At 39.9% G+C, this 20,039-nt stretch overlaps 1 protein-coding gene across 4 annotated transcripts in view; it reads left to right on the plus strand.

Moving 5' to 3' along the window:
- BLM (BLM RecQ like helicase) overlaps positions 1-20,039 on the plus strand; it is a 98,835-nt gene that overhangs the window by 40,385 nt on the left and 38,411 nt on the right. For all 4 annotated transcript variants that reach the window (XM_055326741.1, XM_055326742.1, XM_055326743.1 and 1 more), the window contains 7 exons: positions 3,348-3,480; positions 3,797-4,488; positions 6,211-6,402; positions 8,427-8,545; positions 9,417-9,530; positions 12,222-12,320; positions 12,529-12,677. In XM_055326741.1, coding sequence (XP_055182716.1) covers positions 3,348-3,480; positions 3,797-4,488; positions 6,211-6,402; positions 8,427-8,545; positions 9,417-9,530; positions 12,222-12,320; positions 12,529-12,677 — 1,498 coding nt within the window. The remainder of the gene's footprint in view (positions 1-3,347; positions 3,481-3,796; positions 4,489-6,210; positions 6,403-8,426; positions 8,546-9,416; positions 9,531-12,221; positions 12,321-12,528; positions 12,678-20,039) is intronic.

The following is a 20,039-nucleotide window of genomic DNA, read 5'->3' on the forward strand; positions in this document are numbered from 1 at the left end:
TTGTGTTCTCGAAAGAGAAATGGTGGAAACACTATTTGTTAGAAAATTATTTCTCACATTGAGCCAGAATTTGCCTTCCTAGAACTTTAATCCTTGTGAGGAAGGTCTAAAGCTCCTAGAAACTTTCTTCCCCCATCCCCCTCTTTTTTTTTTTTTTTTAAGGGCTAAATATCATTAGGTCTTTTAACTCTTCTTTATAGATAATGGTTTCTAGACCTTCCATCCTCCTGACTCTTCCTTATTTGTACTCTGGGTTTACATCTTGATGGCCATGCAAAGTTTAATGCTTTTTGTTTGATTTGTTTCCAGTTCATTTTTAGACTTTCTATCAAGTATCTAGTATAAATAGTGCAGCCACACTACTTTGAAAAGGAGCAGCCTCCTTTCCCACTGTGATTTCTACTTCCCTGGGGCTCTGTCAGTCCTGAGATCTATGTCCTTCTATCCTAGAAAGTTTTCCAGTATTTTTTGTTTTTGTTTTTGTTTTGTTTTGTTTTGTTTTTCACTCTTCCTGAAACTTCTGTTATTTGGATATTAGGCTTCCCTGAGTTATCTTTCATCTTTCCAGCCTCTTGCTTCTCTGCTTTCTGGGAGATTTACTCAATTTTATCTTTAACTTGTCTATATGGGATTTTCCAAGAGCCTTTTTTTCATTTTCTGAATATTTCTATAACATGTTCTGGTCCTTTTTGATGGGTTCTGTACTCATGATGAGTGTGTGTACACATGTGTGTCATAGTGGGTGTGTCATATGCACGTGTGTGGAGGTGTGTGCATGCACAGGCATGTGTGTGGTGTGTGTGCACATATGTGGTGATATGTATGGTGGGGTGCATGCACAGCATGTGTGTGTTGTTTCTGTTTCCTCCCCATTTTGTTTCTTTATTTTGGTGTCCAAATTTATTGTTAGAGATGTCCCTGAAACATCTGCTGTCCTGGGCGCTTTTGTACGTGTTTTCTGCTGTTAACTAAATTCATCCTCACAGTGGCCTTTAAGGTAGTTTCTATTATCCCCATTTTACGAATAAAGACCCCGAGGCACAGGAGAGTGAACTAGAATTAGACAGCACAGGCAGGGTTTAAACCCAGTGGTGGGGAGGCTCCTGCACTGTGCTGCTTGTGGGCATGGTCTTGCTTATAAAGTGGTTACTCGGTTGGGGGCAAGGCCATGGTCCTCCAGGATGACATTAGAGGTCTTCCTCACAGCAGATGTGAACCCATCACTTCTTGTTCCATTCTGTACAAACCTGCCTGGAGCCCATGCTTCTTCCCCTGGCCCACAGGGCTGCAGAAGACTCACGTGACTGCACACGATCTGGGTCTGAGGCAGCAAGAGGGAACGGCTGGGACATGGGCTCCAGAGTGATGCGGTCCTGGGGCACAAACCTGTCTCCCTCAGCTCCTGGCGGGGAGACTGGAGCAAATCAGTTATGCTTCTCTGAACCTCAGTTTCTTCTTCTCTGAAATACCTTGCTGGGTGTTTGTCAGGATGCAGGGTAAAGTGCCCAGTGTACTGTCGGCCTTCAATAAATGGTGGCTATTGTTATCTGCCAGTCTGGTAATCCCTTCAAAGAAGGAAATACATGAGATTACTGATTTATTTATATAAACTCTTGCTAACTCTATAATTGTTTCCTCTCCTTAGAGTTCACAAAGCAGCCATTTGATAACATGTTCCAGAATTTTGCCTTGAATTAACAGCCAGAGTACCAGCCTGTAGCTTTTGGCAATCAGTTTAGAATTTTTTGAAAATTAGAACAATGTTTGCCTGTCTTCACTCTTCCATCAACTGTCCTGTTCACTGGATGCCTCACATATCAGTAGGATCTTCTTTGAGGGTTTCCTTTGTGTTCTGAGGTATAATCTGCCTAGACAGGGAGACCTGAGCTCCTTTTCAATACCCATATCTCTCTCTGAGCCTGTCTGGCTTTCATTTCTTTCAGACCGTTATTCATTCTCTTCTTCCCATTCTGATAGCCATTCTCTGTGTAGAGAAAACAGGCAAAACGGGGATTCAGCCACCATCCACCCAACATCTCAGACCCCACATCCCTATCTGTGCCAGTCACCAAATTCCATATTTCCCAAGTCATTTTGACACAAACACTTGTCCTCCCGACCCATCTGTCATCTCTCCATCTCCTTTCTGCCCGTTGGACCATACGACGGGCTACTCTCCTCAGCAATTTCCCAGCAACCTCATTCTCTTGCTGTCAGCTCTCAGATTGTCTCCTGAGAATAGTCTCCTCTGCAGCCCACTGAAACCATTTCTTTCTCCCACATCCATAGACCCTCAGGGTGGAGTGGGCATCTTCCTTGTTTCCCGTTATTGGCCTAAACCATTCTTTTCTTCCTTCATTTATAGCCTTATCTCCTTTTACATTCTGTTTTTTAGTCTATAATGTCAATTAAATAAATGTGGACCAGACTGTCCGGATTCTGATGTGTAAACACTGTCATTAGGCATTTCTCTCCCTCACACCTGCCTTCTCTCCTCTCTTCCACCCTCCCTTCCAATCTCAGCCCCCTTCCTTTCTATCTCTGTTTTCCACTTTCCCTTGCATGGGTCTTATTTTCAAGCTGTGTGTCCCAGGGTGGTGGTAGGGGTGGCCACCAGAAGCTTGTCCAGCTCATTGAAAAGAGAAGTCTTCTTTTCCAGTCAGAAAACTCCCAGACCTAATTCTCTTTGAGCTGCCTCTCATCAAAGGCCCACTGAGGTTGGGGTCCCCGAAAAGAAAGTCTCAATGCTGTGCTGTTACCTTGAAAACAGTGTGGATGCCGGGTGGACTGGAACTACAGGTGGTGTGGGAGCCTTGCCAGTCCAGCCCTGTATGATACCTTGTATGGGCATGGTGAGATTTACCCCTCAAGTTGGTTAAAAATGATAGTAACCTGGGATGCCTGGGTGGCTCAGTGGTTGAGTGTCTGCCTTTGGCCCAGGGTGTGATCCTGGGGTGCCCGGATTGAGTCCTGCATCGGGCTCCCTGCATGGAGCCTGCTTCTCTCTCTGCCTGTGTCTCTGCTTCTCTCTCTGTGTGTCTCTCACGAATAAATAAATCTTTAAAAAAAAATGATAGTAAGCTGATAAACTTTTGCATCTTACAATGATGTTGGTTACCCTAAGAGAAATATTAAGAATTGACATGAAACAAAATGAAGGTAACACAATTTGGGGCTCTCATGATATAGAATAGAGACAACATGATTTCAGATTATTTCACAGGCAGATAATAGGGTGATACATGATAGTTTATGATCTTGTTAAAGTACTGCCAGTTTTACATGCATGACTGTAAAAATTTTAAGTCTTTTTCAAGGAAAAATATTAACAAAATAACATTTTATAGCTAGACAGCCAAGTTTACAGCAGCAGCTTATTCACGTGATGGACCAGATCTGTAAATTAGTAGATACTATTCCTGATGATGAACTGAAAGCTCTGGCTTGTGGGAATGCACTGCATCAGCAGCGGGACATAAGGTATCTTACTTTTCCTTCTCTTGCAATATATCTGATTGCATTTCGACTGACCTGAGTTAGAAATGTACCGGGCAGAATTTTGAGGGGTTCTGAACAGGAAATCGTATCGGATAATTGGCTTTATGTTTTATATTTTGAATTTGTTTACTTTTTCAAACTGCCCCTTTAGCATTTGTGTTCACATTTTTGAGATTGAGGAAAAGAGGATATAAAGGATAGACTTCACCACGATTGGGGATGAAAACTAAAGATACACTTGTGTGGCCTGCCCTGGCAGACTACTCATGTTTCATGTGGAGTTCTGTTTCCTCTTCAGAAGGAAGCTCCTAGCTGAAGCCGACTTTAATACAAGTGATGCCAGTGTTCTTGCTTCGGTGTGGACATGCGGGCCTGATTCACTGGGAAGCCCTGTGGAGGATATGGCATCTCTTTCTGCTCCTGATGTGTTTCCAAAGGGCAAGTCCCATCCTACCAGGAATTCTGTTAAGGAGTTAAATTTTCCACACCTTCCCTCACATTCCAGTTCCACTGGGGAGTGTTTACTGGCTACTACCCCAGGAAAGACAGGATTCTCCAGCACCATGAAGAATCCCTCTGAAAGACTGTTATTCAGTCCCCATTTACAGAAGTCCTTTGTAAGTAGCAACTGGGCTGAAACACCACAGATAGAAAAAAGGAATGAGAGCTCTTACTTCCTGGGAAATGTTCTCACAAGCACGGCTGTGAAAGATCAGAATAAACGTGCTGCTCCAATAAATGACTTAGAAATTCAGGCTGCCTGTGATATTGATAATTTTGACATAGATGGCTTTGATGATGATGATGACTGGGAAGATATAATGCATGATTTAGCGGCCAGCAGATCTTCCACAGCTGCCTGTCTACCTATTAAGGAAGGTCGGCCAGTTAAGCCAGTATCAGAAAGAATTTCTTCAGCCAAGACAAACTGTTTTCCAGTGGCATCTACTGCTCAAAATAAAAACTCAGAGTCAATTCAGAATTACACTGGTAAGTTTAAACTAAATTGAATGCTTATATTTTATATGTAAACGGAACTGTCCAAAATCGCAATTGGGTAAGAAAACCAAGAGGAAATCATCCTTGCCTGAAAAGTGCATTGTTTCTATGCAAATTCCTGTTGATAATATGAATTACAAATCACAATTTCAATAGCAAGTCACTCCTTTGTCTCCGTAGCAGCTGTAGTTTTATAAAATGAGTAATTAAAACCTATTGTAGTAAAGCTCTAAAGTCATTACAAATGTGCTTTGCCTTTAAATTAACATCTTTTAGCCCTGGAAACAATAAAGCTCATGAGCACCAAATTTTAAAGATTTGGGAGATAAGTAAAAGCAAAGCTGAGTTTATATGTTAAAAAATGTAACTGCATGTATTTTTAGAACTCTGATGAGAACCAATTTATAAAGTAGTAAAACATGTTTTATGTGTTAAAATATTAAAATGCAAGGCCGCCTAAGAAAGACATGGAGTCAGAAATTTCTTAAGACAAATGATCTCTCTGGGCCTAAAATCCTTTTAATTCATTCAGCAGATGGTTATGGAGTTCCCACTCCAGGCCCTGGTTTATGTTGGGTTCTGGTCATAGTTGAGTAACGAGTAGTCCCTTTCCTCTTAGTAGAAGTTTGTGGAGGAGTGCAGTTAGCCACTGGAAAGGCTGCAGGAGAAGCCAAAATTAATTTTAAAACCTTACATCAACCCTATAAAGTTATCACCAAGTGTTTTTTAACTGAAGCAAGTTTATATATGTAAGATTTATAAAGTACAGCCTTCCCTATTTTTGCCATTGATGACTTAATACCATGGAGGTTGTTCTGACAGTTATGCTGTTGACCTTTAAAATAACCATTAATGGATTTATTTTTGTGTCAAGTTAGAATGTGTCATACTTGATGTTTGCATTTATCTTTGAGACAGTTGAGTGTTGGGGTTGGAGAGACTGCCAGAGCTGGTGTGAGCACCTCTTGTTCTGTGTGCCGAACCAGGGCTGCAGAGCAGGGGGGCAGATGTGAGAGACGTGGTAGAAGAGGAGCCAGAGGAAGCTGAGATGCCTTGGAGGTTCCAGACCCGGTGACTGGGAAATATGTGACACCATTAGCAGAGCAGGGGAGTCAGGAGGCAGAGCAGATTGGGAGAAAAGCTGAGGAGGGCTATTTTAAGACTCATGGAGCTTAAAGTGTTGGTAAAGTCATTCAGGTAGAAATGTCTTGCAGACATTTGGAGATGCATGCAGGACTGGAACTTAGGTGGGTGTCAGTAGGGCTTTACAAAAGAGATCTAGGCAATCTGTGCACATACGTGATGTTCAAGATCTGAGGACTAGGAGAATTACAAAGAAAGAATGGCCAAAAGTCCCAAGCATCTGCAAAGACTCCCAAGTGTAAGGGGCAGGTGGAGGAAGTGGAGCCAGGAGAGAGAATTTAAATAGAAAAACTATGATTGTCTTGAAGGTCAAGAGAGGAGGAAGAAGGGAATAAATGAAATAGTTAGTGGTAGGTGCTGCAAAAAGATCAAGGAAAAGACTGGAATTTGGCCTCCGGAAGCCTCTGGCAGCTTTGACATTTGGTGGGGATGAAACCCTGATAAGTAGTTGAAGAAAGATGTGCTGCAGGGACATGTATGCCTTTGATTTTGTATGGCAAAGGGTAAATGCTAAAACTGACTTGTTAACAATAACGCACTGATTTTTCTTAACATCAATTATTTTCTCAGACAAGTCGGCGCAAAATTTAGCATCCAGAAATCTGAAACACGAACGTTTCCAAAGTCTTAGTTTTCCTCATACAAAAGAAATGATGAAGATTTTTCATAAAAAATTTGGCCTGCATAATTTTAGAACTAATCAGCTAGAGGCGATCAATGCTGCACTGCTGGGTGAAGACTGTTTTATCTTAATGCCCACTGGTATGTATTTTTAGATGTAAATTGGCAAGAGTCCATTGGCAGATGTTAAATGAAAGCCCTTTAATAGAAATAAAATGAACACCCACATGGCATTTCCATCATTAAGAGACCTCTATACCTCCCATGCCATAGTGAGAAAATGTATTACCTCACGTCCTCTGCTGACATGATAACATTTATAACCCTTTAAGATTTTCACCTCAAAGCTTGTTGTGTTGAATCGATCTAGAATTTCTCTCTCTCTCTCTCTTTTTAGTCTGTATTAATCTGGAACTTGAACAAAAAGTTATCATCGTCAGAGACCTTGAACATCTCTGGCACTTTATTTGGTACAGTCTGCTGTCGAAGGGTGGTTAAGATCATCGGCTCTGGAGTGACTGCCTGGCTCCAGTGTGCAGCGCTGCTACTTACTCGCAGCGTGACCTGGAGCGAAGCACTTCACCCCAAGCACCAGCTTCCTCATGTGTGCAGCGGGGGTGATAACCAAGTACCTACTTCACAGAATGTCGTGAGGAGTAAGCAGAAGGCCTTTAGCCATAGTTCTTGCTTGGCCTCAGTTTTTAAGAGATCCAGGACTTTTCATTGTGCCATTCACATCTGTAACAGCTGTTTGATGGTTTACAGTCATCCAAATGAGGATATTAAATCAACAGTTAGGATAAGGAGCACAGGAATCTGAGTTGCAGTGCTTCCTCAGAGCCTTCCCTGTCTTTTACTCACCTTGCTATGACCTTTAGCAATTAGTTATTACCGTTTTAAAATTATGTTGCTAAGCATCTGAGTTCTTTCAAACTGATTTTAGAACTCAGACAACATTGGCTTAATAACCAACATTTTGTATTTTATTGTTCACTCTGCTGCTCTGGCTCTAGTTTGGTATTTCAAAATGGAAGCTGGAAGTGATCCTGACAATGATCTAGTCAGTGGTTTCAGGGTTTTTCATGGTCCTTTAGGGTTTCAGGGGGCTTTTTGTGGTTCTTCCCACCCCAGTTTCAACCTGTTGATTTATATAGATAAAGATTTCAATAAGGTTTCTTTCAGACAAAAAAACATTTTGCAGGTGAGAGAATTGAGGCATGGTAAGGGTAGCTTGAGTGTCAAAGTCAAACAGTCTAAGTGATGGAGCAGAAGCTGGAACACAGCTTCTTGATCTTTTCTTGACATTTACACATACATATATACCAAGATATAATGTATTTACCCAACATGCAAAAAAGGTGGAATGTGATGTATATAGTATTTAAAAAAAAAAACAGAGAGTCCTAGAAACTGTCAGGCACAAGTTTCTACCATTAGTGGATGGGAGAAGTTGAAAATTAAGAGACTAATCATTAAATGTAGACCAATTGTCTTACCATTTTGAATTAGAGTTACCCAGAGAAATGGGGATGCATCTCAGAATGACTTTCTCTTCATCTTCTGTTAGTACACACCGATGTAGTTCTACTCTTCTATCTCAAAGGAAGATTGGGAATATTTTCTTACTGATAAGAGTACAGGGAGTCAAAGTACAGATGTTCAGCGTTGAAAGGTTCATATTAATGGTTTAAAAAAGTGAGATCCTAAAAGTGCTTTCTGGATCATCAAAGAAATATTAAACCATGTTCACTACGGTCTTAAGTGATGTATGTTTTATAACATTTTAACTCTTTAAAAATTAAATATTATACAAGGTAATTACTTTCACCCTAATACTGTGATAGAATATCCCTCATACTGCACTTGGATTTCCCAAGTAGCTTTTTAAAGCACTTCTATTACATTTAAGTTTCCTGCCCTGATTCCTGTTTTTGTATTCATGTATACCTACATAAGATCTCCTAAAAGATAAATTTCACACATTTAAATTGTCTAAATATTTTGGCTTATTCCAGTGTGGCAAATTATTGGCACCATAGGGAATGTCACTTGGTGTTCTGTTACTTTTAAATATTACTGTATGATTTAGTTTGTAACTTCTGCCTTCATGCTCACAAGATAGAACCTGACAGGTGGTTTTTTGTTTTTGTTTTTTGTCCTTTCAGGAGGTGGTAAGAGTCTGTGTTACCAGCTCCCTGCCTGTGTCTCTCCTGGTGTCACTATTGTCATTTCTCCTTTGAGATCACTTATAGTAGATCAAGTCCAAAAGCTGACTTCCTTGGATGTAAGTTAAAACAAAACACTACCAATTATAATTAAAAATACTAATAAAGACATAAAAGTAATTCTATTTCAGTACTCTGGGTAACATTTTTTATTAAGTAGTTCATAAATTAGAAGAATCAAGCACAGCAGTTTGAGTAAGTTGTACAAGTCGTTGAAAATTCTAGTACAGATAACCTTCTCAGTTCAGTCTAATTTTATTCTAGAAAAATGTATCTTAGCAAGAACTTTTAACCTGTATTTTGCTGATGTACATTTCTTTTATTAATGTGAAAGGATTTCTTATTACTGCAAGATCAGCATATAATATCTTAAAACACTTACACATGAGCACACCCACACATGCGTCCTTTTTCCTCCGGCTGAGGTTAAGAAAGTATAAAATGTATTCTACCAAACCCCACATATATTCGAAGTCGTGAGCCACCACCCCTCAACAAGACCGCCAGTTTGATTTTTCTGCCAAAGAATGTGTGTGTGCAGCGCCAATCACCAGTGTTCAGCTATTCCTGATGCTATGGCCCTCTCATTGTCCTCATGCTTTAACGCACTCGAGATACATTTGCCTAAACAAAAACGAGCTGTGCATTAGGATGTGACTCTCTTGGGCACTGAATTCATATTTATCTTACTTACAGATGTGAAAAGCAATGGCAGTAAAGAAAAGAGAAGAAAAAAGAAGGAAATAAACAATGGGAATATTCTAAGTTATGGCTAAGAAAAGTTTTGGTTTTTTTTTAATATGTGCTAATTATTTACTTTCATCGCATTGAGATTAGCTTTCCTTTGACCCAGGTTTGATATGAGACTTATAAAGTATATATAGAACCTAAAGATAAATATATGCTTACGTTTACGACTTTTGTACTTAGATTCCAGCTACATATCTGACAGGTGATAAGACTGACTCGGAAGCAACAAGTATTTACCTGCAATTATCCAAGAAAGACCCAATTATAAAACTTCTATATGTTACTCCAGAGAAGGTTCGTATTGATACCATTATTTTAAAATATGATATTAGGGGCACCTGGATGGCTCAGTGGTTGAGTGGCTGCCTTTGGCTCAGGTCGTGATCCCGGGGTCCTGGGATGGAGTCTCACACTGGGCTCCCTGCTGGGAGCCTGCTTCTCTCTCTGCCTGTGTCTCTACCTCTTTCTGTGTGTCTGTCATGAATAAATAAAATCTTTAAAAAGTAATGAAATAAATAAAAATATTAAAGCTGTGTTAGAAAAACAACCCCGTTCTGTCTCCTGAGTAGGGAAGAACCCAGGCTTCCCTTCCCATGTCTCTCTCCTTTACCATCACATGAAGTATTTTACTCCTGGTGACCAAACGTGTGGACATTTTTTCCTTATTCTAAGCAGCTCTCTGTGACCAGAGAGTCCTACAGCAGAGAGTCCTACAATTTAACACAGCTCTGACAGTGTCTACACAGAGAGAGCATTGGGTCCCCCCAGGTGAAGGGTTCAGTCCCACAAGATGATTCCCACCCTCTTTTAGATGCCAGTAGCAACTAGAAGGTCCCCAGTCACCCATAACTTCTGTTGGATTTGGCTAACAAAGCAGAGATTCCGATGATCCCCTCCTCGGGTTTGATTAATGTGCTAGAGCGGCCCACAAAACTCAGGGAAACACTTAACATTTACCAGTTTATTAAAGGACATGACAGATGATGCAGATGAACAGCCAGATGAGAGACACACAGTGTAGGGACTTGGGGGGAGGGGGTCCCAAACACAGGAGCTTCTGTTCTGGTGGTGCTGGGATGCATAACCATCCACACTGGAAGCTCACCAAACCTCCTACTATTGAGAATTTATGGTGGCGTCCTCACATAGGTATGATCATGTCCAGCCCCTCTCCCCTCTCAAGAGGATGGGGTGCTACTGAAAATTCCAAGTTTCTGATCACGGCTCGGTCTGTCTGGTGAGTGGCCCCTCCCAGAGTCACTGCACTAGAACAAAAGACACTCCCAGTGCTCCTATCACTTAAGAATTTAGAAGGGATTTAGGATCCCTGCATCAGGGATGGGGTCAGAGACAGATATTGGAGTGAGGGATGCTTCTCCTCTTATCACTTAGCAAATTACAAGGGTTTCAAGAACTTGTGCCAGGAACTGAAAGCAAAGACCAATGTATTTTTCTATTATCTCATAAAAGCCCACTAGAATACATAATATTTTTAAATTTTTGACATAATTTCTGATACACAGTATAGTACAAGGATTCCTGTATAACTTTCACCCAGAAACCCTAAATGGTAACATTTTACTATAATTGCTTTATTGTCCTTTCCCTCTCTCTGCCTTTTTTCTAAAATATTTGAGAGTAGGTTGTAGACATGATAACCCTTTCAACCATAAACACTTCACCATGCGTTTCCTAAAAACAAATTCTCTTGCATAACCTCAGGACAATCATTAAAATGAGAAAATGTTTATTGATACAATGACTTAATCTGTAAACCTTATTATAGTCTTTCTAGTTGTCCCAGCAATGTCCTTTATTGCAAAAGAAAATCCTAGATTGCATTCGGTTGTCATGTCTCTTTAAAGTTTCTCTCTGTCCTTCATGATTTTGACAGTTGTGAAGAGTGAAGGCCAGTTGCTTTGAGGCCTGTCCCTCAGTTTGAATGTATCTTCTGTTTCCTCACGATGAGATTTATGTTACTCATTTTGGCAGGAATATCATAGAGGTGACAATTGTTCTCAGTGCATCAGATTGGGATGCACTTGATGTCTGTTTATCCTTTTGTTGGTGGTGTTAAGTTTGATCACTGGTTGAGGTGGTGTCCGCCAGATTCTCCACTATAAAATGACTTCTTTTGTATTGTTGCAATTGGTAATTACAAAAATAAACATAAATCTTTTGCTTTTGTAATTAGTGGGTATCCTGCTGTGGAGTACTCTTGAGATTGTATAAATATCCTGTTACTCATCAGACGTTGACCCAAAAGAGTTTTTATCATCCATTGACGACTCCCTGTCAGTGATTTCTGTAATGGATGCCAAATGATGAGTTTTCTAACTTAGCCAGCATTCTCCTGTAAGGAAGAGCTTTCCCTTTTACCTACATATCTATTTATACCAACACGAAATAATGGGTTCTTAATTTATCAGGGGGCTATAATCCACTCTCATTGTTTATGTGGATGTTCTAATTGTCCTAGATTTGGCCAGTGGGAGAGCTCCATCACACTGCTTCTGTATCCTGTTGACGTGTCCCTGTCAAGACATGGATGCCAGATGTTGTCATTTCTACTGGGATATCATTGCTTCTAAACCCTGTCACACACAGAATCATGAAACACATACATATATACATACATGTGTGTATGTGTGTATCCCCCCCCAAAACAACATGCATGCCGACAACCTAAACCTGTAACCCTGTTACCAGTGTAAACGTGGTGAATCTCAGGCATATTGAGGCAGGAAAAAAGTTTTAGAACCACTGACCTATTACACAACTGCTTGCTAAATGTGGGTGAATATTCTAGAAGGTTTCATTTGCAATTTTCTATTCTGCTAATTCTCTTCATACATTGAAATAACTCATTTTATGTGGAGGTTTTAATACAGCTGAAGTTGTAGTGGAACTAAAGACAGCAGAGTCCTTAAGGTGCTGTGGTGTTTAAATATTTTCAGATCTCTAATGAATACATCTCTGGTCTAGGTCTGTGCAAGTAATAGACTACTTTCCACTCTGGAGAATCTGTATGAGAGGAAGCTCCTGGCACGTTTTGTCATTGATGAAGCGCATTGTGTCAGTCAGGTAAACACTGGTTTATGTGACTTGAAATACCCAATGAATATATACTACCAACAGTATATGTCTTTTCAGAATAGAGGAAAAACAGTGAATTATCCTAGCTCACTAAAGAATAAAATGTTTCTCAATACAGTGAGCAGTATATGCTTCCTTTTTATGTAGGAAGATCCAAATAGTCTGAAAAGCGTTTTTTTTTTTTTTTTCCAACTAGTGGGGACATGATTTTCGCCAAGATTATAAAAGAATGAATATGCTTCGCCAGAAGTTTCCCTCTGTTCCAGTGATGGCCCTTACTGCCACAGCTAATCCCAGGGTACAGAAGGACATCCTCACTCAGCTGAAGATCCTCCAGCCTCAGGTGTAAGTTGCTCAAAGTCCTGAATTTAAAAACCCTGGGGCAGTGGTTCCCAGATTGCCACACAGTAGAATCGTGTACTGAGCTTTAAAATCCCAGTGCACAGATTGCACTCTGTCAATTAGACAAGAATTTTGGGGGCTGGGAGCCATTATGTTTTTAAAAAACCCCAAGTGATTCCAGCGTGCAGCAAAATTTGGGAACCAAGGCCTGAGGGCTTTTTACTTACTGAAATTCAAACTCTATCCCAATACCTATTTTGGAAGTAGAGATAAAGTGTGTGCTGTACCTGTTAACTCTAGAATGGTCCCTGTAGTAAATTAGCTTTTATTTATCTATCCTGGTTCCCATACATCCTAGGGTATACATCAGGAAGTACACAGATGACCCTACTTTGTCATTTTCCCTGAAGTTCCACTTATATCCAGGATATTGAAAACAATCCAGGAACTATGTTTTACAGTTTTTATGCTTTGTTTTCATCTCAAAAGCAGAGGTGCTTTTCATTGCCACCAAATCCATAATTACAACAGAAACTACTATAAAAAAAAAATCCCCACATATCTAGGTTGTACTGGATTGTTTCATACCTCTGCATGAGTCTGTAGAGACAGGTGCATTCTCTGATAGGTTCATTCACTCAGCAAATATTTACTTAACACCTGCTGTGTGCCAAGGTTAAAAGTACTTGTCCCTTCTAATTTATTAGTGGGTGCTTTGAGTTTGAGGAATGCTTGAAGGAATGACTGGTATATTGGGGTGAATTTTTAAAGCACACCTTTTGCTCATTTGGAAATAAAGACAGTAAGCTGGCTCTCTAAATATTGTGGTCAATAAAAACAGCAGCATCCCTCAGCAGCTTAGGGAAGAACCAAAAGCACCATATGAAAGATATGGGGGACCATGAGGTTAAGACAGCTACAGGGACCTTTGCAGATTAAACTGGCATTCTCCAGCACACGAATTTTAGAGTCCTCAGAATTTTTTGTGTGAAATCACAAAATTTGGAATGGAATATCTTACTTTAATCTTACTTGAGAAAGGGTGTTTTTGTAGAATTTGGGGGTGGGGAGAGATTTTGCTTCCATAATTGATGTACATGACAACATATTTAAGGTGTCATATTATGCTTTAGGTTCTAGTGAGTAACCTACCTGCCAGAAATTCACTGCTATAAGTACTACATTGATCTGTGAAAGCCTTTCTTTTTTTTAATAGGCAGTGTTTTTAGCTTTTTTCCATCAAATTTATGCCAGATGCAGTCTGCTCATCTTCTCGGCCAGTAATATTAATTGCCAAATGCACATAGTTAAAAGAAATTGTATGAATTCACTTCACCTTTTGAATAACTTTTTGTAAGTACAGAATTTGTCATTTTTGTTTGCGTAAACATTGCACATATGCATTTAGAGATAGACACCTTTAATATCTTTTCCTGGTCGTGTGAGGAGATCAGCCTGGAAAAGCAATAGATTGTACATTTCCTGAGTCTAGCATGTGGTGCCCTGTGCATAATTGGCACTCAGTAAGAATGAATAAATGGAACATATGGAGGAATTTTGGTAAATGTGGGTAAAATATGAAAATTTGGGCAAGTCTGTTGATTCCTTAATATATTTGGTACTTCTATATTTGGGAGAGTTTAAATCTCTTAGTGGAAGTAAAAAGATTTTAACAAACACTTTCTGGTACATTTTTTCCTGATCTTTTTTGCCAGTAGGCCCTTGCTTCGATTAAATGTACCCAACTGCTGCTGTATCATGGCCCCGGAGAAGGCAGGTCTCCCTAGGGTTGGAGCCACAGCACCCCCATGCTCCCCTTCTACAGCTAGTGTGTGGTAATGTTCTTCTTTGGAAAATAGGATAGATAATAATAAAATAGAGACTTTATTTCTTTTCCTTAGGACCTTAAAATATAAACCGAGAAGGGAAAGGCAGACACGTAGACAGTTGATACAACAATAATATCACAAAACAATAATGAGAGCTACTAGTTACATATTTAGCCTATTCAATGGGCCAGGCACTATTCTTGACAGTTTATGTGTATGAACTCATTTATCCACACAAAAGGCTTATGAGCTAAGTACTCTACTTTCCTCACCTTTGGATGAGGAAACGAAGGCATAGAGAAATAACTTGCACAAGGTCATAGGCCTCGCGAGTGCCAGAGGGAGGACTTAAACCCAGATAGTCTGGTTTTAGAACCCTTTAAGTACTTAATAAATTGCAGGATGAAGTACATGTTAATTAGAGATGTAAATTATGACTGCAGGAACTCAGGAAGGCAAGAGTGACTCTAACCCAAAATAACAACCAGTTGTTAATGAAGAGGGGTCGGTTGGGCTTTTATAAAGGAAGCGGGCTTGGTAGGATGAGGAGTCTTTGTTGTCAGCAGCTGTACTGAGATACCATTTACATACTTTAAGAGTCACCTATTTAAGTATGCAATGCTATGATTTTTTTTTTATTTATTCACAGAGTTGTGCACCCCCACCATATCTAATTTTAGAACATATCTGTCTCCCTTGAAAGAAACTCCATACCCATCAGCAGTCAGTTCCCACTATTCCCCATCTCCCCAGCCCTAGACAACTACTGATCTATTTTGTGTCTTTATAGATTTTTGCCTAAGCTGGACATTTCATAGAAACAGCATTTTGTGGAAAGTGGCCTCTGTGACTGGCCTCTCATGCAGCTTCATGTGTTCAGGGTTCATCCATGTGTTGGTTCCTGTCAGTACTGCTTTCTTTCCTACTGACAAAAACTATTCCATCAAACGTGTGCTCTCTATGTTTTATTTTTCATTTATCATGTGGTGGATATTTCAGTTGTTTCCATTTTGTGACCGTTGTTATTATGAAGACTACTACCGGCCTTGGTGTCTTAAGTTGTGGGTGTGTGTTTTTGTTTCTCTGGGGCATCCGTGCAGCAGCCATGGCAGACCACAGAGCTCCAGCAGTGTGTGAGGGCTATGGTTGCTCCCTGTCCACATCAACACGTGTTACAGGACATCTTTTATTATACCTGTCCTAGTGGGTGTGAAGTGATGAGAATGGTGCTTTCACAGGCAGAGAGGGAAAATTCAGGGCTGAAGTTTCAGATATCAGAGTACAAGCGGGATCCAAGGAATGGAGAATAATACATGGGATAAGAGGAGAGACCTGGGAGGGCTTAACACCCCATCACGGGGATCTTGCGTTTTGTGGTGGTATGGTGTTTGGAATTCATTCTTTGGACAACTTGACCTGGAAAATGGCTTGAGCTGAACCTTAGGATAGAATAATCACCCTGGCAGTGGAACAGAAGATGGAGCAGACGAACAAGGGATCAGAGGCCAAATGGCCCCTGGAAACCCCATTGTAGCATTCTAGAAGACAGGTGACAGTGCTGGCAACAGCAGAAGAGAACCCAGGGGACCGGTTTGAGGGAAGACACAGCTGAATCAGGAAGACTGACAACTGATGGCATAAGAAAGACAGACATTGTAAAGTTTATACTAGTTTCTGGTGCAGGTGACATGCAGGAGGGGAGAAGAGGTGAAGGGGTGGGTAATGAATTTGATTTTTAGATCTGTGGTTGGGGTGGGGGTTAAGGGATGAGTGGAGAAGGTCACGACCTCAGTCTTCATACTTTCTTTCTTTTAAGATTTTATTTATTTGAGAGAGACCAAGAGAGAGAACATGAGCAGGGGGAAGAGGGAGAAGCAGACCCCCTTCTGAGCAGGGAGCCCGAGGCAGAGCTCGATCTCAGGACTCCAGGATCATGACCTGAGCCAAAGGCAGACATTTAACTGAGCCACCCAGGTGCCCCTTAGTACTTTCTTTGGTTTTATGGGCCCCCTGAAAGAATTTTGGAAAACTGTATCACCTATATATTTCTAACCTGACACCAAAAATTTTTCAACATGAATTTTAAATAAGAGAATGTAGTCTGTTGTAAATAATGTTTTTAAATTAAATCTTTAACCTAGCCCTTTTAAATGTATCCAGTAGAATATAAATATAATAGTAATTTTGTATCTACTTTCACTCACTTAAAAAACACATTAAAAATTTTTAACTTTAAATATCTTCAAAAATGTCTTTAACAGGGACACCTGGGTGGCTCAACGGTTGAGCGCCTGCCTTCTGCCCAGGGTGTGATTCTAGGAGTCCCGGGATCGAGTCCCACATCGGGTTCCCTGCATGGAGCCTGCTTCTCCCTCTGCCTATGTCTCTGCCTCTCTCTCTTTCTGTCTCTGATGAATAAACAATAAAATCTTTATATATATCTTGGGCAGCCCCAGTGGCTCAGAAGTTTAGCACCGCCTTCAGCCCAGGGTGTGATCCTGGAGACCCGGATCGAGTCCCACCTCGGGCTCCCTGCTTGGAGCCTGCTTCTCCCTCTGCCTGTATCTCTGCCTCTCTCTGTCTCTGTGCCTCTCATGAATAAATAAATAAATAAAATCTTTAAAAAAAAGTCTTTAACAGATATTTTATTATATCTTTCCTTTTTCTCTTTGAACTCCTATTTTTCTTTCAGTTTCCCCACAGATTTTTATCCTAAGGTAATATATTTTTATGCTTGAAGTCTTATTACTTACTATATCATACTTACCTATAAGAAAAATATGAAAAAAATCTGTGTATATAAATTAAAAGTTGTTTTTGAATTTCCCATACCAAAATTTTCTTCCAGATTGAATTACTATAATCATTAGTAATATATTACTGATTGAAATAGTTTAAGTATCTTTTTAAAAATTTAAGCCTATATTTTGATTGGGAATGTGTAATTTAATGAGATAGGACTTCTTTTCAATTAGCTGATACATCCATGGACAAATCAGGTTTTTACAGATGTAAGCATTGAGAACCATTGCTCACATACACATGTAGATGGGAATGGAAAGCATTTTATTATAGCAGTAACACTCAATTATTTGAATTTTTTCTGACATATATGCCAAAATTACATAATATGTCATAAAAATTATTTTTAATGATCTGTCAACTGACTACTCAACTTAGGTTCTTTAAATTTTGTGGAAAGCGAAGTATTGTAAACAATCTAACTGGCAAAATAAGTCAGATCATTACTCACTTTATTTTTTCTGGGAAGCATACTATAAAAAATACCAAGACTTATCTAATGACTATTAAATATTCTTGTTCCTGGGGCTCAGTTTGGTTAGTGGCCAACTCTTGGTTTTGGCTCAGTTCATGATTGCAGGGTTGTGAGATTGAACCCCCAAGTCAGGTTCTGCATTGGGTGTGGAGTCTGCTTGAGATTCTCTCTCCCACTTCCTCTGCCTCCCCCGCCAAAGTAAATAAATAATCTTGTTCCTCTTGTACTGAAATGAATCTTATATCCGTTATATTTGGAAGAGGTGGGAAACCAAAATGCTGTTAGTTTTAGTACACTTTTTCTAATATATTTTTGACAGGTATTTTTATTGTGGGATATGCTTTTAAATGATAGTTTTATCCAATTTTTGTGGCTACCATTTAGCATTTTCAAATGCTGGGATGTGACTACTATCTAATCTGGTTGGCAAAGCTAGTATTCAGTGCCAAACCCATCACCTAAATTAAACTTACTTTCATTTTTAAAAGGAAAATTCTGACTTTGTTTCTCAGTTCATATAAACTGTTTAGTACACATCCCCATGACAACTATCTCAGTTTCAAAAACAACAAGAGCTGAGCACAAATTGATTCCATTTCCTAACACATCACTTAAAATGACATGAGTTTGACACCCTGGACCTAATCATAGTTGCCATGTTAATGTCAGCTGATATAGTACTCTCTTAGTGAAGATACAGTGGAATCTCAAACTTTTTTTAAAATATGAAAACTTTATTGAAATATAGTGGAGGCACCTGGCTGACTTAGTAGAGCATGAGACCCTTGATCTCTGGGTCATGAGTTCAAGCCTCATGTTAGGTAGAGCCTCCTTAAAAAAAATGATAAGAGAGAGTGATAATTGACACATCATAAAATTCACCCATTTAAAGGTTAGAATTTAGTGGGGTTTTTGTATTTTCACAGTTATGTAGCCATCCCCCAAGTCTAAGTGTAGAACATTTTCATCACCCCAAAAATAAACCTCGTACTCATTAGCAGTCATTTCCCATGCTCCCCACCTCATGTGTGCCATTGTCTTTCCCCTAGCCAAGTGTTTTCATGGCTCGTCCATGTTGCCGCATGCATCAGTATGTAGTTCCTTGTTATGACTCAGTAATCTTCCATGGTATGGGCATTCCATGTTTATTTATGCATTCATTGGTTGATGGGACCTGTCGGACTAGAATACTTGGTAATTCCAAACATCCCATTTTCCAACAGGCCAAGTAAGACAAACTCTAAGCAACCATTAATGTTCCCATCACAGCAAGTTGTGTACAAGCTACTTTTACTCAGTGGCCCATGTGCTAGGGGTTAGCTGTCCTTCTGCAGTAGAGACATCTGTTTTCATTTTAATTGAGTTTGGGATTGGTAACTTTATTTCCTAATCTCATGTCATTTTATTATTTTTAGTAATCCATTGACTAAGTTAATTAGTATTTCTAAGTTTTTTCAATTATGTCACAAATATTAAAAATTTTTCAGATTATGTGCCAGCTTTTGGTAACTGCTTTATTGAGATAAAATCCACATACCATACAGTTCATCTATTTAAAGTATACAGTCCAGGGATCCCTGGGTGGCACAGCGGTTTGGCACCTGCCTTTGGTCCAGGACACGATCTGGGAGACCCGGGATCAAGTCCCACGTCGGGCTCCCGGTGCATGGTGCCTGCTTCTCCCTCTGCCTATGTCTCTGCCTGCCTCTCTCTCTCTCTCTCTCTCTCTCTCTCTCTCTCTGACTATCATAAATAAATAAAAGTCAAAAAAATAAAATAAAGTATACAGTCCAGGGTATGTGGGTGGCTCAGTCAGTTAAGCATCTGCCTTTGGCTCAGGTCGTGATCCTGGGGCCCTCGGATTGAGCCCTGTGTCGGGCTCCCTGCTCACTGGGCAGCCTGCTTCTGCTTCTCCCTCTGCCCCTCCCCCTGCTTATGCTTTCTGTCTCACTTGAATTAAAAAAATTTTTTTTGAACAAAGCAAAGTGTACAATTCAGTGGTTTTAGTACAGTTATACAACCATCACCATAATCAATTTTACAGCATCTTCATCACCTTCCAAAAACACCACGTCCACTAATAGTCATTCCCTTCCCCACTGCCCTGTCCACCCACAGCAACCACTAATCTATCTACCTTCTTTTTCTAGATTTGCCTATTTTGGATATCTCATATAAATAAAATCATTCTATCCTTGGTCTTCTATAACTGGCTTCTTTAACATGATGTTTTCAAAGTTTATTGCTGAATAATATTCC

This window comes from Nyctereutes procyonoides, unplaced genomic scaffold (genome assembly GCF_905146905.1).
Source record: "Nyctereutes procyonoides isolate TBG_1078 unplaced genomic scaffold, NYPRO_anot_genome, whole genome shotgun sequence".
Classification (NCBI taxonomy): Eukaryota; Metazoa; Chordata; class Mammalia; order Carnivora; family Canidae; genus Nyctereutes; species Nyctereutes procyonoides.